Consider the following 18188-nt stretch of genomic DNA (forward strand, 5'->3'; position numbering starts at 1 on the left):
TTGGCGTTTGCACACAATCACAGTGATGAGACCCAAATGATGGGTGAGGAGGAGATTTCATGTGAATTTTGCTTACAGAGCAGCACAGCAATCAAGCAGATGGTCTCTTTCTCTTTGGATATTCTCCTAGCGTATGTAATCTTGCTTGTAATTCCAAGAAGGTGGGCTCCTTTCTCGCTCGCTTTATTAGATGTCTGAAAAATTGAGGCTGTTTCTGATCAGCTAATGAAAAGCGCCTTTCTCCCTTCTGAAACATTAAGGCTTGGCTGCGCAGCCGTGGTGGGGATGAAGCTGCTTGATTGTCTTCCAGTGACATCATCCTGGTGGCAGTAATCGCCAGGAAATTCTTGACCACGACCGCTTTCTGCCTGCAAGTTTTTGCTCTTCTGTTTCACCCCAGCAATGAAGTCATCCCGACTGATCGCTGCTTGCTTTTTGGATGACTCTGTTCTTTATGCCTGTGATGTACAGGTCATGTTCTTGCTTCCTGAAGTACACTGAATTAAGCTGTTTTCTCTATCTTGGGTGGGATAATTGAGGTGCAGATGAACCTTTGCAGATGACCCAAATCCTGTGTCTTGTTTCTCCCGGTAGTATTTCAGTGCCTTTTTTTTTTTTCCTCTTTCTTTGAATAATTTTATTTAAGGATTTTGGAGTGTTTCAATGGGAATCAGCGCCCCTGAAAGTAAGGTTAGAATCTAAGCAAACCCACTTCTGGGTTACTTTTTGGTTTTTTTAACAGCATGAAATGAACTCTCCACGAGAACTCCGCAAAATGTTGTAAAAGTTTAAGCTGTACTTGTGCTGGAGACTAATTCTAACATGATGTTGAAATTCGTATGGTATTAGAGGTTGAGAATTCTGTTTAGGGCCAGCTCTGAGGACCCCTTTTCAAGATGCGTCTGTGGTCAGAGAGAGATGTGAGACCCCTCTGGTACCCAGAAGATGATAAAATACCCACGACTTGTAATCCATTTATATGACTTCTGGCTTCGGAAACATTTTAATTTCCATTACAGGATTTCTTTGCTTACTCATATGGAATTGTGTGTCTTTTTCCAGCAGTGTTGTGACCTGGGATACCACGCTAGCCTCAACAGAGCTCTCAGGACATTCTTGTCTGCTGAGCTAAACCTGGAGCAGTCAAAGCATGAGGGTCTGGATGCCATTGAAAACGCTGTTGAGAACCTGGATGCCAACAGTGATAAGCAGCGCCTGATGGAGATGTACAACAACGTCTTCTGTCCGCCCATGAAGTTCGAGTTTCAGCCACATATGGGTGATATGGTCAGTTTATGTTCCTCCTCTGGCTCTAGCTCTGTAAACACTTGCAGCTTCGCCTGTTTACTTCCCTCATCTGTGATAGATAGGCCCACTAAAAGGCCACCTGCTTGGCTCTATTTTTGGGAGGTAGAAGGGAGCCTTGGAAAAGGGAGCTGATTTGACGATTAAGCAGAGATTCATGGCACAGATGTCTGAATACAACTGACTCTTACTTTTTGACTATCAAAGCTACTGAAGATGAAAACTCTTCATTAGGTATAATATTACATGTAGATAGGAAACACTGTTTTAACCTCTTGTTCAAGCCACAGTTAACCTCTCCACCCGGAGACAGACTCTGAAGTTAGAGATTGGAAGGGGCAACAAGATAAGGAGACTTAAATGCTGGGTTTTGCGGCACTGGAGTGTGTAATCTTAGAGCGCAAATGGTTTATGGTGGCACTTTATGCATCTTCATTGTGAGGCAAGGCAGTCAGAGGACTTTCATTTTTGGCAATGAAAATCTCTTTATAGGTTTATCAAGATGTGGTTACTCATCTGGGAACTGCTTAAAGTCGCACAAGCTGAAACCAGTTTACAAATCTAAATGGGAACACATGTGCAATGTAATAATTTAGGTCAATTGGTTGGATTTCTAGTTTAGACTCTTGAACGCTGAGAAGAACTGTAAGGATGGTCTCTTGCAGCCAGCCTCTTCTTACAGTCGCTGCTTAAGGCTTCTCTTTGTCTCTTCCCCCTTAAGTGAAACCCTCAGACTGCAAATGACCTTTCTCGGTTTTTCTGTGCTTTTGTAGTATCCTGTAAGATCGTGGGAAGAAAAAGAATTACCTGCAGCCTGTCATTCAGTTAACAGCTCGCCTTCGCTGAATCATTTGTCTTGGTTCTTCTCAAGGCCAAATGAGTGGTTATAAATGCAGGCTGATAGTCTTGGTTGCAATGGTCCTGCATATACCAGATGGAATATATGATAGTCTATGTGTATGTGCGTGATAAGGCTCCAGTTCCAATTTCTGTCTTTAAACAACAGCCTTACGCAATGAAGAAAATGTTTTTCTTTTTAAAAAAAAAAAAAAAAAAACCAACCAAACAAAACAAACTAAAAGGAAAGGTTGCCTCATGCTGTGAAATAAGACTAATTCTTAACGGTGCAGGGAAGCCCACTGTTCTGGTGTATTGGACAGGTCCCTAACCTGTTCTTTTTTATTTTGACTTCACTGCATTCATTAAGCAGTGGATTGTACCTTTTGCTGTAGTGCACAGGTAGTTCAGATGAGCAAGTTCAGCCACTCATGCCCCTGCCCCAGGATGCCTGGATAATACAGTGAACCAAATTCTTCTTGCTGTGCTAACAAGTGCACTCGCTTCTCCTTGAGGTTTTAGGGTGCGATTTAGCCTAATATCCATGATAGAGGGCCTTCAGACTTCCAAAACTCATGACAAGCTTACATTACTGAAAGTAGCTGATGTTTTCTAGTTCTTCTTTGATGTTCATGTTCTCTTGCTCGCTCTTCAGCACAGTTGGGAAGCGAACTGCAGTTTGGTTGAACAGGGGGCTCTTCCACTGGTTGAAATCCAGGGCTACAAAGATTTAAAATGAAGCACTTTGGAGGATGTTTCTTTAGAATAATATAATGAACTATTTGCAAGGTTCTTGATTATATGGGGTTTTTCTCCTAGCCCTCTGAAAGCACTGCTGTTTCTCTTCCAGGAGTCGCAGCTGTGTGCCCAACAACCAGTCCAGAGCGAGTTAGTGCAGAGGTGCCAGCAACTGCAGTCTCGATTATCTACACTTAAGATTGAAAATGAGGAGGTGAGTGAAACAACCAAAATTAACAACCCTTTTACTGCCTCCAGTGGGGACTGGGGACTAATTAAGGAAGAGTCTAGTTTTTGTGATCCTCTTCTATGAAGACCGGTGGTGAAATTCAAGAATAAGGCAACTGAGGCCAGCAGTATATCGGGGTGTGATTTCACGTGAGAACTGGGTGCACAGAGAGGATCCTTTAAAATACCCACACATACCTCTCTCTTCCCATCCTTAAGTTGGTAGGGCTGTCTGTATTGCGAAAGTTGTATTTGAATAGCTAATAGAAGAAGGGGAATTTAATGTTTTGAAGTGAAGACAGTGAATTTGCATAACTTAATCTTAAGAGCTGCTTTTTGTTTAATTGGCCATCTAAGATGAGAGGGCTAGATCAATGGCATTTGTTTGGGAAGAGGTCAAAATATCTAATCCGAACCTCTGTGTTCAAGCATTTTTAATCCTCCTTGGGCAAAATTTGCAGCTCCTTTATCTCTAGGAAGTGATTCTGGCCTTCAGTAAAAATTTACCGTGCCGCAAAGTCCTGGGTTTGATGTCTAACATTTGATGCCCAGTAGATGCAGTTACAGAAGATGATTAAAAGGTCTTTGTTCCAGCCCTCTTTGCTTTGAGGTGAAATTGCCTTACATCTCCTGCTCATCCCAGCCTGCAAGATTGCAGGTGTTTTCCCACTCCTGGCAGGTTCCGTGTGCTGCCAGCCATGTGTTAATGTGGACGGTGCTGCTCACGAGCAAAACTTGCACCTTAGTTATGGCGCACAGTGAAACCGGTAATATCTGTTTATTAGTACAACGCTCCAGGGTACTCACTACCTCTGGTTTTTTACTTGCAACGTATTCTCTTCATTTTTTAAGTACTCTCGCTCTTGCCGGACAGGTTAAGAAGACCATGGAAGCTACACTCCAGACAATCCAGGATATTGTCACGATAGAGGACTTTGATGTCTCTGACTGCTTTCAATACAGCAATTCTATGGAGTCTGTTAAATCCACTGTCTCGGAAACGTTCATGAGCAAACCGAGCATTGCCAAGAGACGGGCCAACCAGCAGGAGACGGAGCAGTTCTATTTCACAGTAAGGAGTTAATTTGCAGTATGAGTGCATATAATGTATTTAGAATTGTACTCACAAGACAGTGCAAAAAGAGGCTCTCGTTTTACAGAAATGCTTCTGTAATTGATTTTGGACAAGCAGAGTAAGCATCTTAGGTTTTAAAAACGGGTGCTTTGAATTCTTTACAAATATATTTGGATACCATTGATGCAAACTTAGTCTGTGGGTAAATTGGGTAAAATTTGATTTCTTCTGCATCTAAAAGGAATTGTCTGAGAACTTTATAGCTTGTAAATATCCATTTTCAAAAATAATACAGACTAATAGAATGTTTAGCTCTTTCATTTCTTGCTATTACTATCTTACAATTTCAGCTCACATAAGCTTTTAATTGCATCGATGCATTTTTACAAGGTGCTAAGAGCTTTTGTATTGACTTTCATACCAGACTATGTTTCTTTCCTAAATTAGATTTATGTTAAACTGTTGAATTGGCTTCTGTTTTAAAAATGTTTTAGAATAGCAGATGAAAATCATACCTCTGATTCTGGTCACTTTGTCATTCCTTTGGGCATCTTTTGCTATACTTGCTGCCCTTTACATTCCTCTTCCAAGAATGGTGTTGCTGATTAAAAGTCTGAAGTTTCTGTGCAAATTATGCTAGCTGGCAGGATGGTTGCTGTCAGGCTGTGTCTTAGAAAAATTAAAAAGCCTTCTCAGAAGGTGAAACTGGCTCTTGAGAAAAGTGGGTGGAGGAACTGATCCAATTAAGAAGGGATTGACCACCCTGCCCAGGGTTATGAAACTAGAAAAATGATTTTTCAATTGAACTCTTAAGCGTTCCCTCTCTAGAGAGGGACTATTGTAAGTTCAAAGAGGAGACCGAACCCAGGACTCTATTTGGATGTCATATTTTTCCATTTCATCGTGTTAGCATCCTGCTGCAGAGCAGCGAGGTCCCAGCAGGGCTGCGGAGCCGCCTCGGTAAGCAGAGGTGCAATCTGTCATGTCCTGCGCAACGTGGGTAAAATAACCATCAACGGAACAAAGCTGTTCGTGGAGGCCCTCTTTAACCAGCCTCATCAGGTGCTTGATTGATCGACTGTTGGCCAGACTTACAAATATCCTTTATAAGGATTTCAAGCTTTGAATCTATAAGGAGCGGGGTTTTTTTAGCGTATGAGAAACGGCTCGGATGAGTATTAATGAGGCTGAGGGCAGAGCTGTGCGGCAGCATGGGCGAGGCATTCTTTGTGTAGGGGGGGAAAAAACCCAAGTGCAGTGCGGAACAGATTTAAATCCCCTCGTACCTTACGATGTGATAAAGGCCGAGGGATATGAACTGAAAGAAAAATACTAATTTGAAAGAATATTCCATATTACTATGTAACTGAAGTTGGAAATTCCACGTACTGCATTGCTAGCTAGGCAGGGCTCTTAGGTAAATATAACGATGCCGGCAGGGGAATTTAGTTGGAGGAGTACTGACTGTAGTATCTCTGCGCTGGTATAAGCTGCATTTCCACTAGAGGCATAGCATTGCACGCTGGTGCCGAGATGGCTCTGTTGTTAGGGCTTTGAAGGAAGATTTGTATTTGGAACAGAAAACTTCCCCGTGTCAGTGAAAAGCATAGGGACGATGATCGGCTCAGCACTGAGCTAACGCAGGCAGCTGAGGCAAGGAAGCAGCAGGGATTTCGGGGAGCCGAAATGCGGGGATGGGTGCTGGGTGCCTGGCAGGCGGGTATGGGTCCCGCCGCTGCCATGGCTACAGTCCTGCTCCCAGAGCCAGCCCGAGGATGCCCATGCCCATCGGAGCTGAGATCCTGATGCTAATTGAGGTCCTACTGCTAATTGCAATACAGCTGGCACTGCGCCCTACCTGAGAAGTGCAGAGGGGAATGAATGATTTGATTCCTTTTACCTCTGAAACAGGGGATAATTTTAGTTCTTAGTCAAAATGTTGGGTTTTTTTCCTCTAGAAAGGTTAAAACCCAGTACAATGGTCATTATGTGAAGTGCCTTAAAAATGAATGTAAATTTATTATTGCCAAACCCTTAAGACATGGGTAAATATTATATAATGTTCCCCTGCTAATCAGTCCTACGGAAACGTCGTGCCGGTTGTGTCGCTGTGCCCACGTTCCGTCGCTAGCAGGGGAGCGGGGATCCGATTCACCCCCTCCTTCAATCGAGTGCCTTGTTCGAAGTCGTTCTTGGGGTGTGCAGGGAGGGAGGAAAAACTGCTGAGCTTTCCAGATTGGAGGCAGTTAAGGATGTGGGCCAGTGACAGAAACTATTCTTCTTTAAAGCCTCAAAAGCATAAAATCTCCTTTCCCACAAGGCAGGAAGGTTCGGTCTGGTTTGCGTTCCTCTTCATTCTGCCTGCCACCCGACAACTGGCTCTCGCTGGAAAGACGCCGCAGTGAGGTTGGCCTTGGAGAGGGTGTGAGAGTTGTGTGGTTTTGAGGAAGTGGTAGGTGCAAAGTGCTCACCCTCTCTGGCTAATAACGAACCTTTGCCTCTTAATTTTTACAATGAGGAAACAACGTGACTTGAGGACGTTTCTCCTGCTTTGTGTCTGATTGTGCTTAGTCTGACTCCAGCTGCGCTCTGCCAGAAATGAAATCCTAAGCAGGTCTCCTGTAGTTTGATTTTTTAATATTTTTTTTTTTCCCCCCTTGACGGCTTTTATTAAGCCAGAAATCAAATGCTGATGGATTCTTTTGTAATTCATTGAAAAAAGCCTGAAGCCTGATTTTGAAATTACTGTTTTTTTTTTTTTTTCATAAGCGTACTGGTAACAGGCAGGGTACAGAATGTTAGGCATGAGGAAATGGAAGGAACGCATGAAATACTGCACTGGATGGGAACCTTACCTTGTTCTCCTTTAACACAATCCCTGGTACCCGTCTGCGGGCGGGCGATGTTCTTAACGTGGTCGCTGCAAATGCCTCCAAGCCGGAGCCTCTGCGAGTGCCGGCAGCGTGCCCTGCCCAGCACCGCACAGGGAATCCGCCTGCCCCACGCCGACCCGCAGCCACCGGTAGGCTGAGCTTAAGTTTTTGTCTCTGCTTCAAAGGGACGCTTAACTCTCCTCCAAATCAGGTTGATTTGCTGATCTTTCAGCTTCTGTTAAAGCTATTTGGAGCTGAGCCTTCCAGCCCTTCTGTCTCTTTGCCTGATCGTGACTTTGAGACGGGGAGCTCAGCACCTCCCAGAACCAGATTTATCCACAAATCCCCGCTTCAAATTCTCTGATTATTTTTGCAGCTTATACTCTTTGTGTCGTCTTCTGTCCAAATTTGATGCAAAAATTTAACTGATTTAGCAAAATACATGGTTGGGGCTTGGTGAACAGAATCTACAGGGCAATTCCAAAAAATACGGTTAATTATTTTTGCCACAGCGATCACGCTTCCTGTTTTCTTCTCAAACAACAACAGCAAAGTTGCGCTGTTGGTATAGGAAGCGGGAAGTGCTGAGAATCTCCAAAGGGACTGAATTCTTGTGAAATTTTTCTTCCAATGTTGTCAACCAAAGGGACAGCAACCCCAGGCTTTTGGCGGTTAATTAAAGCCCCAGCTCAGCCATTCTCGTCGTGTCGGTGCCACTCAACTGCTGGGGAGCCCGTAATGGAAACTTCGTTAGCTCCTGGACGGTTTCCCCCACCCTCAGGGGTGGCGCAGGGTGTGTACACATCGCTCAGGGTCCAGGCACTCTCTTGGCTAAAATACCATTTTTTTTACCATAGGATTTGCAGTCTAATTTGACAATACTAGCCCAGAACTGGAAGAAAGTGGGTAGAATTGGGGAAAGGCGAAGACAAGAACTGGAACGTTTCATTATTAAATGAGAATCCTTTTTGTGTTCATTTTGCCAACTGAGTTTTTAAAACATCTCCTGTTTCTAAAGAACAGCCTGTGGTATTTGAGGAGTTACGTGGTGTTTGAAGAGTTATGTGCTATTTATGTAGTTTTGAGTGTAAATGCATCCTAATTATAATGTGGACGGCTACCATACAGCAGGGTATTTCATGTGCTGCAGCACGGTGAAGATAAATAATGCTGTTCTCAACTGCAAAATAGGAGATGAAAGAGCTGTAAAAACCCAGCATTTGCAGAGCTGTGAAAAATCAGAAAGAAGTGGGAAAAATGACTGCGTGATTGTATAATATTTCACCGAGAGAACAAATGTGAACTGAAATAATATCTTTATTTGTTTTGTCCCATGCCCCCCCCTGCCACCCTGTGTATCATCCAGCGTGGAGGCAGACGCACTATTTGACAAGTAAAGCGGGGTGAGAGAGGTTAAGTGAGAGAATAAGCACAGTAGCAGCCTTTTAGTTTGTTAAAACAGATTGCTCATTCAGCTGCCGGTGACGTGCGAGGGAAGTGCGTTTCCATTTCGCCCTGTCTGGAGAGGAGATGCATGACAGCTTCTCAGATGTCTAAAAGATGCCAAACATTCAGCTGATCCCACAGTGAAACAATAGAAATTGTACTGCGGATACGTATGGACCGAGCTTCAGATTGGCGTGGATGCACGTAGCGGGAGGACTTGGTGCATCCTTTGCAATTTCGGTGTTAATTCTGTACGTCAGCATCACGTTCCGAATCCAGGAACCTAAAGATGCAATCGAAGAAATTAATTGCCCACTCATAATCTTGGTTCTTTCCACCTTCACAGAAAATGAAGGAGTATCTGGAAGGCAGGAACCTGATAACGAAGCTCCAAGCCAAACACGACCTTCTTCAGAAGACCCTGGGAGAAAGTGAGTCTGGGACCCGCTCGTCACTGCTATTAGCCAGGCTGTTGCGCTTGTTGAATTAGTCAGCTGAGTGTAACGGTCTTGGATTAGTGATGCAAAGTGGACATACTCATGTTTTATGAATTTATTTTTCCGATCTGCATGATGGAGAAGCCAAATGACCTACATGGCTGCTTGATTAATGGTGAATGGAGAACACTTAATGAATCACTAATGTGCATCGCTTATTTGTTAAAATGAAGCATATGCCCGTTTGTTCATCCTGTCCTCTCCCCATACACCCACATTCTGCTTCTTGCTTAATAATCTGTGTTGGGGTAAACCTTGTGATTTACAGTTTACGGATTAGTTGAGGAGTATTGCCTCGGTAGGCTGGTCGGAAGGTTCATTGCATCCTAGTTTAGCTGCTTCTCACCTCTGTGGGTTCAATACAGACCAAACTAGCGCATGTGAGCACGGGCTTGTAGCAGGAGAATAGCAAACAAATTTCAGAGCATGTAAAATATGTTGCCTATCTAGAGGGCATTAGGCAAGGGGCAGCAGCCAGAACTAAATATGCATTTGCTATTAGCGTCAGAACAAAGGAAGACTTCTTTCCCTTCATGGTATGGGCAAATCCTGTTGGCCAAACAGGCTTAAACTATGCATCCAAGTTTCCATAGAAACCTGTCTGCCTCGTATTTGCAGAGGAGAAGGCTTTAACAGTCTAAATGTCAGGTCAAAAAATGGCTCGACTCGTTCCTGGGTTTATATGCTGGAGCGGGGCTTGTGTTGTGGTATGAAACTTAACTGGGCTCCCCACAGTTTACGGTGTGCAAATCTTCTGAATGAAAACTGAAACAGCATGTGGTCTTTGAACTGCTTCGCTTTCAGTTTAAAAAGGCACTATAACAATAAAATACTTACTGCTACAGCAATTAAGAGTTTCATGTTTATCAGACCCAAACCCCTGGAAGGTAAGGAAAGGATGGTGCCGTGGTTTCGAGCTTTGTTGTTTAAAGTTGCTCGGCTCTTCAGCTGTCCTGTAGAAAGGGTGGATGAAGCCAAAGATCTATGGCCTTAGGGTATTTTTCTTCTGCCTCTAAATATCTCCAAGTGACACCCGTGCTGCCCCTGTGACTAATCACGTTCCTGGATCACAGCTGACCTCTGCATACCGAGACCTATTTCCCTTTAACCTGCCTGCCCCTTGAACCCATCTCAAGCTGTGGTAGGGGGAAAAGAGGAGGGAAATTAAATGCGATTTCTGTATTGCTATGTAGATTTAAAGGCTGCTTCTGTTTTTTCTGTGGTAGCTTTGCAGTACCAGAGCTTTCTTAGCCCCTCTGTGAAGGGACCCAGTGTGTGTCAGGGTGAGCTCCAGCAGCTTCTGAAAAAAAATCACTTCTGTTATCTGTGAGATCAAAAGGAGCTGAGAAAGGGAGGTACATTTTGTCTCCAAAACCACGTTAGCAGGTTAATGGTACAAACTGGGGACCATGCCTAGGCTTATCCATAATGTGTCACTTAGTTGGGAAATGGGCAAATAAAATTCCTTTCACCCATCCCTGGAGCATGGTTAGAAGCTTTACTAAAAAATGTGCGTAGGCTGCGTGTCTTCAGTCCCTGGAAAATGCATTTTTGTTAGGATTTTTATTCTTCTTTACCCCATCCTCAGGTGACATTTATTAGTCCTCTCGCAAATTACCTTAATCTAAAGATGACAAGTTCCAGTAATAAAAATACCAGCAAGTCTTCCTATCTACAAGTAATTATGTCCCTGCCTACTGTACACATTTGTCACCCTAATGTAGGAGCCCCTTGATGTTGCCACAGCCATGTAATTTATATATATGAATATTCTGTGATGGAAGTGGGACAGATGGCTGGAAATTCTGCTTCAGAATAACATTTTCATGTAAATTATGCACTGGTTTGGCTTTACGTGGGGAGAGGAAAGTGGCTATCGAGATGTCTTCGACTAATTGTCAGCCATCAGCAATTAGACGTTTCCCTCGTTCATTCTTCTGTCTCCCCAGGAGCAGGAAGGCATCGTAGGGAAGGTGGCTTTTCAGCTATTGTAAATCAGTAGGGTTTCACTGGCAATGAGCTGTACCAGCAAAAGATCTGGCCTGTACAATTCCCCAAGGCACGTACTAGTTTTCTGTCTCTCTTACTCCTTGTTGTGCTATTTTAAAATGATGCCTCCATTAGCAGTAGTCGTTAGCTCGGCTGCTTCCTTCCAAACTCAGTGCAAGTTAATGGAACGTTTTTATAAATATGTTTGTGGAAAATATCATTAAACGTCTGTCTCCCAAAATAGCTTAATGCCAGCACGTTTAGTCTGTGGGCTAACAAATCCGTGAATGTTTTCAGTCTTACTAAGTGGCTTTATAAAGTATAATCTCTCGCCCCACCGATTCCCCTGGGAAGGGGAAGGGAGGGAGAGGTTGACAAGCCCAGTTTTTTGGCAGCAGGAGTCAACAATTAGAATGCACAGGGAACTAATTTTCAAAAACAATACTTTCCAAAGAAAGAGTCTTCGGGCAGCCTGAGCTGTTCGCTGCGTTTCCTGGTCGGCTGGGGAGGAGCTGTGCCGGTTGGGGTGGGTTTCGGTGGTCTCCCCGGCAGCGTTCCTGGGGGAGGCAGCCCCTCTCCGGCTCCACAAAGCTGCCCTCTCCCTCTGAGGGTTTTACTCCTCCGCCTCCTTCCAAACCTGGCTTTACAAAGCAGTTGGAAGTATTTTCCTGTTCCTTCCTCCTAATGCTGTATTTCTTTGTCATCTTAACAGGTCAAAGGACTGACTGCTCCCTTGCCAGGTAGGTGCGGCTCAGGGGATCTTTTTTTTTTTTTTCTTTTCTTTTCTTTTTAAGCAACATCTGATGCAAATTGGCCACTGCCATTCCGGATCAGTTACCAGCCCAGGATATGTATCTGTTAGAAAAAGATACTGGTTTAGTTAATGTATAAGGAAATTCCTGCTAGGTAACATGGCTTTAAACACCATGGCTGTTACCTACATGAGCGCAAGGTGGTGGCACAGCTTGTACCTATGTTCAGTCCCCTCCGGTCAGCCGAAAGCAGCTCTGGGGCGAGTACTGCAGCAGTCGCAGTGAGACCTCCCCTGGAGCCCTGCGTCCAGCTCTGGAGCCCTCAGCACAAGGAGGACATGGACCTGTTGGAGCGGGGCCAGAGGAGGGCTACTAAAATGCTCCGAGGGCTGGAGCCCCTCTGCTCTGAGGCCAGGCTGGGAGAGTTGGGGGTGTTCAGCCTGGAGAAGAGAAGGCTGCGGGCAGAGCTGAGTGCGGCCGGTCAGGGCTTCAAGGGGGCCCAGAGGAAAGGGGGGGACAAGCTTTTTAGTAGGGCCAGCTGGGACAGGACAAGGGGGGATGGCTTTAAACTGAAGCAGGGGAGGTTTAGGCTGGATCTAAGGAAGAAATTCTTTCCAGTGAGGGTGGTGAAACCCTGGCAGGGGTTGCCCAGAGAGGGGGTGGAGGCCCCATCCCTGGGAACATTCCAGGCCAGGTTGGATGGGGCTGTGAGCAACCTGATGTGGTTCAAGGTGTCCCTGCTCCTGCAGGGGGGTTGGGCTGGGTGACCTCTGGGGGTCCCTTCCCACCCAAACCAGTCCATGATTCTATGATTCAATGAGTAACGAATGTTTCTTTGGATGCGGTGCCTGCTTAAACACCTCTCCGTGCCTGTTGCTGCCCTGTGCAGCCACCGCAGTCGTGACCGTACGCCTGCCAGGCTGGGAAACTGATTGGGGTTAAAAATAGCCAAAGGGGGGGTCAAAAAAAAAAAAAGATAGCTAGATGTCTTGCACTTTTCCTTGCTCTGGTGCATTTAATCCAGATCAGGAAGGGGATGGGCAGGTGTGAGAAACTGTTTAATTTGGCACTGTCGTCCGGAGAAGTATTCTTTGAACTAGGATTTTTATAAACACATTCCTATTTTTGTAAGGGAGATGGGCCCGTGGTTCCGCAGGGTTTACGCACATGGTTGGTGTACGGGGCTGAGTAACGTAAACTGGAAAACTCTTTATCCCATCGATGCTCTCTGCTGTGCCGTGGAACTGGCTTGCAGCAGCATAGAGGTCACACAGAATAAACTTTTCATTTGTAATTAAGACCAATCACAGAACCATAACTAAGCTTCTCCTGATGGGGTTTTTATAAAACATAACAAATCTCCGTCTCCAAATTGATGGATTCAGGGGGCTCCGCTGGGCACGAGGAGCTGGATAGGGCTGTGCATCATTCTGCCGTGTTACCAAAAGGAAGGTGATTACTGCTGATCTGGAGTCATTACTACTTTTCACATTCCTTACGGTAAAGCAAAGCTGACAGGTCCTAATTAGAGCCTGACATCTGTAATAATAAAATATTGTTCATCATGAAACAATTTTAAATATCAAAGAATCATTACTGCTAATAGTTTAAAATAGACCTTATTGTCTGTGACAGCCCATGGAATCTGATTTCTTTTTTTTTTTTTTTTTGGTTCAGTGTTTTTGATTTTTATAAAGGGAATTTCCCCTGAATTAACACATTGTACAGTCTTTTTAAAAATCACAGTTCTAATCACCTTATTCATAATTCAGCAGCCATCTGCCCTAGCAGGGAATTGGCTTGAATGATACATTAGGGCTTCTCTTACTATTGTCTCTCATGCTTCATTTTTACAAGAAACTATAGGAATTTAAAGCCCCAGTAATAAATTTTGAGGGGAAAATCCTGGCCAAGGAATGCTTCTTTTCCTATTTTTCTGCAGTTATTGTCTGCCAACGTAAATAAATGAGACCATCATGGTTTATACTGAAAAGATTTAGCCTGACTAGTGTGTGCTGGGGTTCGAGGGGGGTTGTTTTATTTATTTATTTGAAGTCTTATCAGAAACTTTTAATAAAGACTTTAATAACAGCACGGTAGCAACCAGCGTGCTCCCACCTGCTTCCCCCCTCTGTAGAGGGGCTCCTTCGGAGAACAGCTATGTGCAATTTATAATAAACTTCATCTTGAACAAGGAGCCCTATATAACAGATTTCCAGATGGTTGGAATTAAAACCTCAAGGATAATCTTTTGTCAAAGCAGTGGACTCCCTTGTGTCTATTTTGGGTTTTTAGTGATTTAAAGTCACTTAAAATCTTTCTGAAGTTCCATAAATTCAGTGAGACTAAGTCGTTATGATTGACTTGTATATCCGGCTCCTTCCCTCCTCCTCCTGTGCGGGGTTTGGAATGCCGCATGAAGGAGAACGATGATGATAGAGGCTTATCTTGACTTTTCTGTTCTGTTTTTCCCTCCTGCACCCATGGGTGGTTCTGATCTCCTCAGCGGCAGGCGCAGCTCCACCATACGGAAGCAGGTAATAAACATTGCCTTAAGTAGCAAAACAGGGATGAGCGTGGTTTTGTGTAGAGAAGGATAGATTGAAGACAGGGAAGTGTTTTTATCCTTCCCTGCCTCTCTTACGTTGCCCTTTTCAGCCTTGTTCAAGCGGATCTGGTGTCTGCGTGGTCAGGAACTGAAATCCCTAAAACATGGATCCACAGCCTTGATTCATTTTCTTTGACAAAAATTTAAAATCATTTTACGCTGTGTTTTGACAGGCCTGGAACCCAAAACGCCAAACCAGCCTCGAGCTGTCTAGACAGTGATGGTTGATGGGTTTCATGCTGGTGCTTCTTTGTCCCCTTTCTCTTTATTGTCACCAGTATCCCACTGCAGTGCTGTTAAACCAGCAACTGTGCCGCCTTGTACTAAAGACTTGCAACAGGGCTGCCTTGTTTTCCTGGCTGTGCTGGATAATCTGTTACTTTTTAGTACCTGATGAGCTAAAAATATGTTTCTTTGAGATAGGGAAAACCCAAAATATTTCTTGTTGATACTGGAAAAGACAAAATCTGGCTTGGAATTTCATTTCATAGAGTCTGCCTTGGGGTGTTGCTTTGTAGTTTTTAGGACCCCTGTATGTTGGAAATTAAGTAAGAGAGCTGGTCATGGGTTTGGTGTGCAGAGTCAAACCTTTTTCATTTTCTGAGCTTCATTGTTCCTTTATTTATGCTCTGAAAATAGTCCTTTCCTATGCTGAAAATAAAGGATGCGTGTGTCTTGATTGCCATTTTGCTTTTAGTTTCTGAGGTGCCTCAGAAGCATATTCGGACTTGAGTAGAGTTGACAGGCTGGCCTCTGATTTGGAAACCTAAATTAAAAGCTAATCTGCCTGCAAACCCTGAATCCACAGCTCGCAGTAACCTCCACGAAATTCCTTGCATATGATTTTAATGGGGTTTTTTTGATTGCGACCTAGCAGTTTAAAACATGACTGCTCTGAGAGTTTTAACCTCTGCTGGGGACCCAGAATTTGGGCTTCTCTGGGGGTCCCTCCTGTCAAGCTCCAAAATAAGTCTGGGGGGTTATAATGCTGTTTGGATGGTTATTAATAAAGCCTGTCCTCAGGGGCCAGTTGAGCAGCAGACTGGCTTCTGAAGTATTCTTAATTGGTTGGTGCTGTACAGCATATAGAAAGCTAGTTCCAACTGGCTATGGCTAATTAGTAGAGAAATTATTAATTGTCGCTGTATGACCAAGTTCTATGACATTGCAATAAAACAAAAAAACCATTAAAAGTAAACAAGTTGGGAAAACTGTTGAACTGGGGGTTTTTTAATGTATATTTTTGAGCAGGGCACTGGCATCCTTTTGAGCCGATTGAAGCATGATGCTGTAGCATCCTAACAAGTGAGCATTTTGATACAAATCAGAGGCATTGCTGTCCAAAACTGCTGCAGAAGAGGCTACACATAAACAGAAACTTGGGAGTTTTAATCACGTGGTGATTTTAATCACTGGCATCTGACCTTAAGCAAACTGCAGCACTTGTGTTGCTTAGCTGCCGTTCCCCAAAATGGGAGGAATAACTGCAGACCTTGCAGAAATTCAGTTGTCTGAAAAGTAAGCAGTGATGCTGTGAAGCAGAGACTGGGGAAGTGTAAAGGCTTGTTGCCATACTGAAAGCCTCCATTAACGTTGTTTAAGCTGGAAACTGGCAATCTAGAAGGTTTTGCCGTGTTTGGACTGAAGACCCTGTTTTCCATGCGTGGGTACCTGTACAGTGCACCCTGCTTAGTGGACTGTGATTGTAGGGTACTGATGGGCTTAAATGTTTGTGACAAAAGAGCAGGAGTTTGATGCAGTCCTGAAATTGCTCTTATCTGAGATGTTTGGTAACGAGTCCAGAAACTAAAGACATCTGGATCTGCATGGAAGCAGGATATGGCAGATGAGAGGATAAATTTGCTTTCTTTTTTTTATTTTTTTTATTTTATTTTCATCACCCCCCTATCACTCCCTATCTGACTGCTCTTCTTGTTTAAATGTCTCTTTGCGCAGGATTCCTCACAAGCCATTCCTCTGGTCGTGGAGAGCTGCATACGGTTCATTAGCAGGCACGGTGAGTTTATGGACAAAAAGGTGTCCTGTGAGGTTTATATAAAATGAACAGTGATATAGAAGCCACCTGAAAAATGTTCAGAGTAGCTTGGGACATGGTGCTTGTGCAGAGGAATCCTAGAGACTGTGATAGAAAGACACGGTCACTGGCTTTTTGGCTGTATTGGTGGTGATGTGTGTGAACGCTTTTCCAAACGGCTATTGCAGGTAACTGACCTTGCAAATGTTGTTCTTCCAACAATATCCCTTTGTTTCTTGTAAAATAAGGTTCCCATCCTTAGATTCCACTTATGCTTCACCTCCACTCACTTTGCTTTGAGCCCTGGAATGTGGCCTTCACCAACAAGAATTGTGCTCTTCCATACTCTGAGTGTAGGAGGTCAAGTAGTGAATTAACGGCTTAGTGCTGCAATGAGATGATTTATACCTGTTTTGAAGGTTAACTTCACAGCCTTGAGTGCTGTAAGATTTTATATGTTTATTGTCGTTTGTTTTCATTTTTAATCAGTATCACTTGTTAGTAGCATGTGAAACAGCTGTTAATTAACATATGTAGAAAGAGGTTGAATTTATCTTCATTAAGCAAGACACAGAGCCAGATAGTAGCGTCCCGTTTCATTTTCCTTGTTTAATTACCATTTTAGAAACTATAATCTGGAGTCCCATTCTCATCATCACTTGGAAGAACCAAGTGCTATAATCCTTCATTAAGGCCATACTTGGACATTTGCTGGAAAAATCATTGAAACCACATTGCAATGCGAACCAAATCGGGGCCATGGGGAGATTATTTTTTTAGACTCTTGTTGCTGCATTAGCTTAGATCCCCAACAGGAGGATTTTCCAACAGACTCAACTGATTTTTGCTCTGAATGTCAGATCGTGGCCGTACGGGTACAGTTTGTAATTAGAAGGCATGCACTTTTATACAGCAGAGCCACTTTAGGGCAGGAGAAATGATAAAGCTGCCTGCCTGAAGCCCTTGCATTTTGTCGGAGGTAGCCTGACATTTCTAAATGTTCTGCCGCGTAGGTGTGGGATGAATGTCATCTTCAGTCTTCCTTCTCTGCGCTCGAGATTTGTTTCTTTTCGCTGTTCATAGCTGTGTGTCACAGCTACCAGATACAGCCACATGCTGCAAAGGTTTCATTGCCTTGTGATAAAAACAGTTGCAGGAATCGAGAGGAAGAGGCCCCAGGTGCATTTGGGAGAGCTTATTCGTTTACAGCCATTATTATAAATAAAGCAAAGACGTTGCGGCATTTCCTGTTTCAGAAAGTCTACAGTTAGAAGGCTTGAATGAGGGGGAGTGATCCCCCTACGTGAAGCATATACTTTGTTCATTAGTTGATTTGTAATGGTGGTTGCTCATCTCACATGTACCAACAACATTGTTAGGGTGGTTCTGTGTTGGAACATCTCGCCTACTTGATAATTGGTTTTAATGACATTGCTAATGCTTAGTTTTTAGCGAGAATGCCTTAAAGACTATCCTAAAACCCTAGATAGCAGGTCATGCTGGGGTAATTAAATGCTTCCGTTTCAACTGGATGATTTGCCCTGGGCTGTTGCGGTATTGCTCGTGCAAAATAAACTGCTTCGTTGTGTAGTTAGCCGTATTTTACTCCTGGCTGATACACTGTTAGTTTATGACTTTCTCTGGGTTGTAAAATCCTTTGGGGATCCTTCAGGGTAAAAGATAACAGGCATGGCTGTTATAAACCAGTTACTCTGTCAGTTGATGAAGAAGGGTTAATATTTTTTCTCCGCGGTGCTGAGTTCTGTTTTTACATATTCTGTATGTGCCTGTACATATAAGGGAAA

The 18188-nt window shown here is 43.8% G+C and overlaps 1 protein-coding gene across 3 annotated transcripts in view; it reads left to right on the forward strand.

The window, feature by feature from the left end:
* The window catches only part of SRGAP2 (SLIT-ROBO Rho GTPase activating protein 2), a 109441-nt gene that overhangs the window by 70996 nt on the left and 20257 nt on the right, over positions 1-18188 (forward strand). Inside the window, exons 7-13 of one of the 3 annotated variants that reach the window (XM_035901395.1) lie at positions 1063-1287; positions 2993-3094; positions 3983-4180; positions 8849-8933; positions 11701-11728; positions 14247-14277; positions 16305-16365. In XM_035901395.1, the coding sequence (XP_035757288.1) occupies positions 1063-1287; positions 2993-3094; positions 3983-4180; positions 8849-8933; positions 11701-11728; positions 14247-14277; positions 16305-16365 (730 nt within the window). The remainder of the gene's footprint in view (positions 1-1062; positions 1288-2992; positions 3095-3982; positions 4181-8848; positions 8934-11700; positions 11729-14246; positions 14278-16304; positions 16366-18188) is intronic. The other 2 variants (XM_009647854.2, XM_009647862.2) reach the window with 2 other exon arrangements.

Source organism: Egretta garzetta, unplaced genomic scaffold (assembly GCF_000687185.1).
Source record: "Egretta garzetta isolate BGI_Z169 unplaced genomic scaffold, ASM68718v1 scaffold640, whole genome shotgun sequence".
In the NCBI taxonomy this organism is placed as follows: Eukaryota; Metazoa; Chordata; class Aves; order Pelecaniformes; family Ardeidae; genus Egretta; species Egretta garzetta.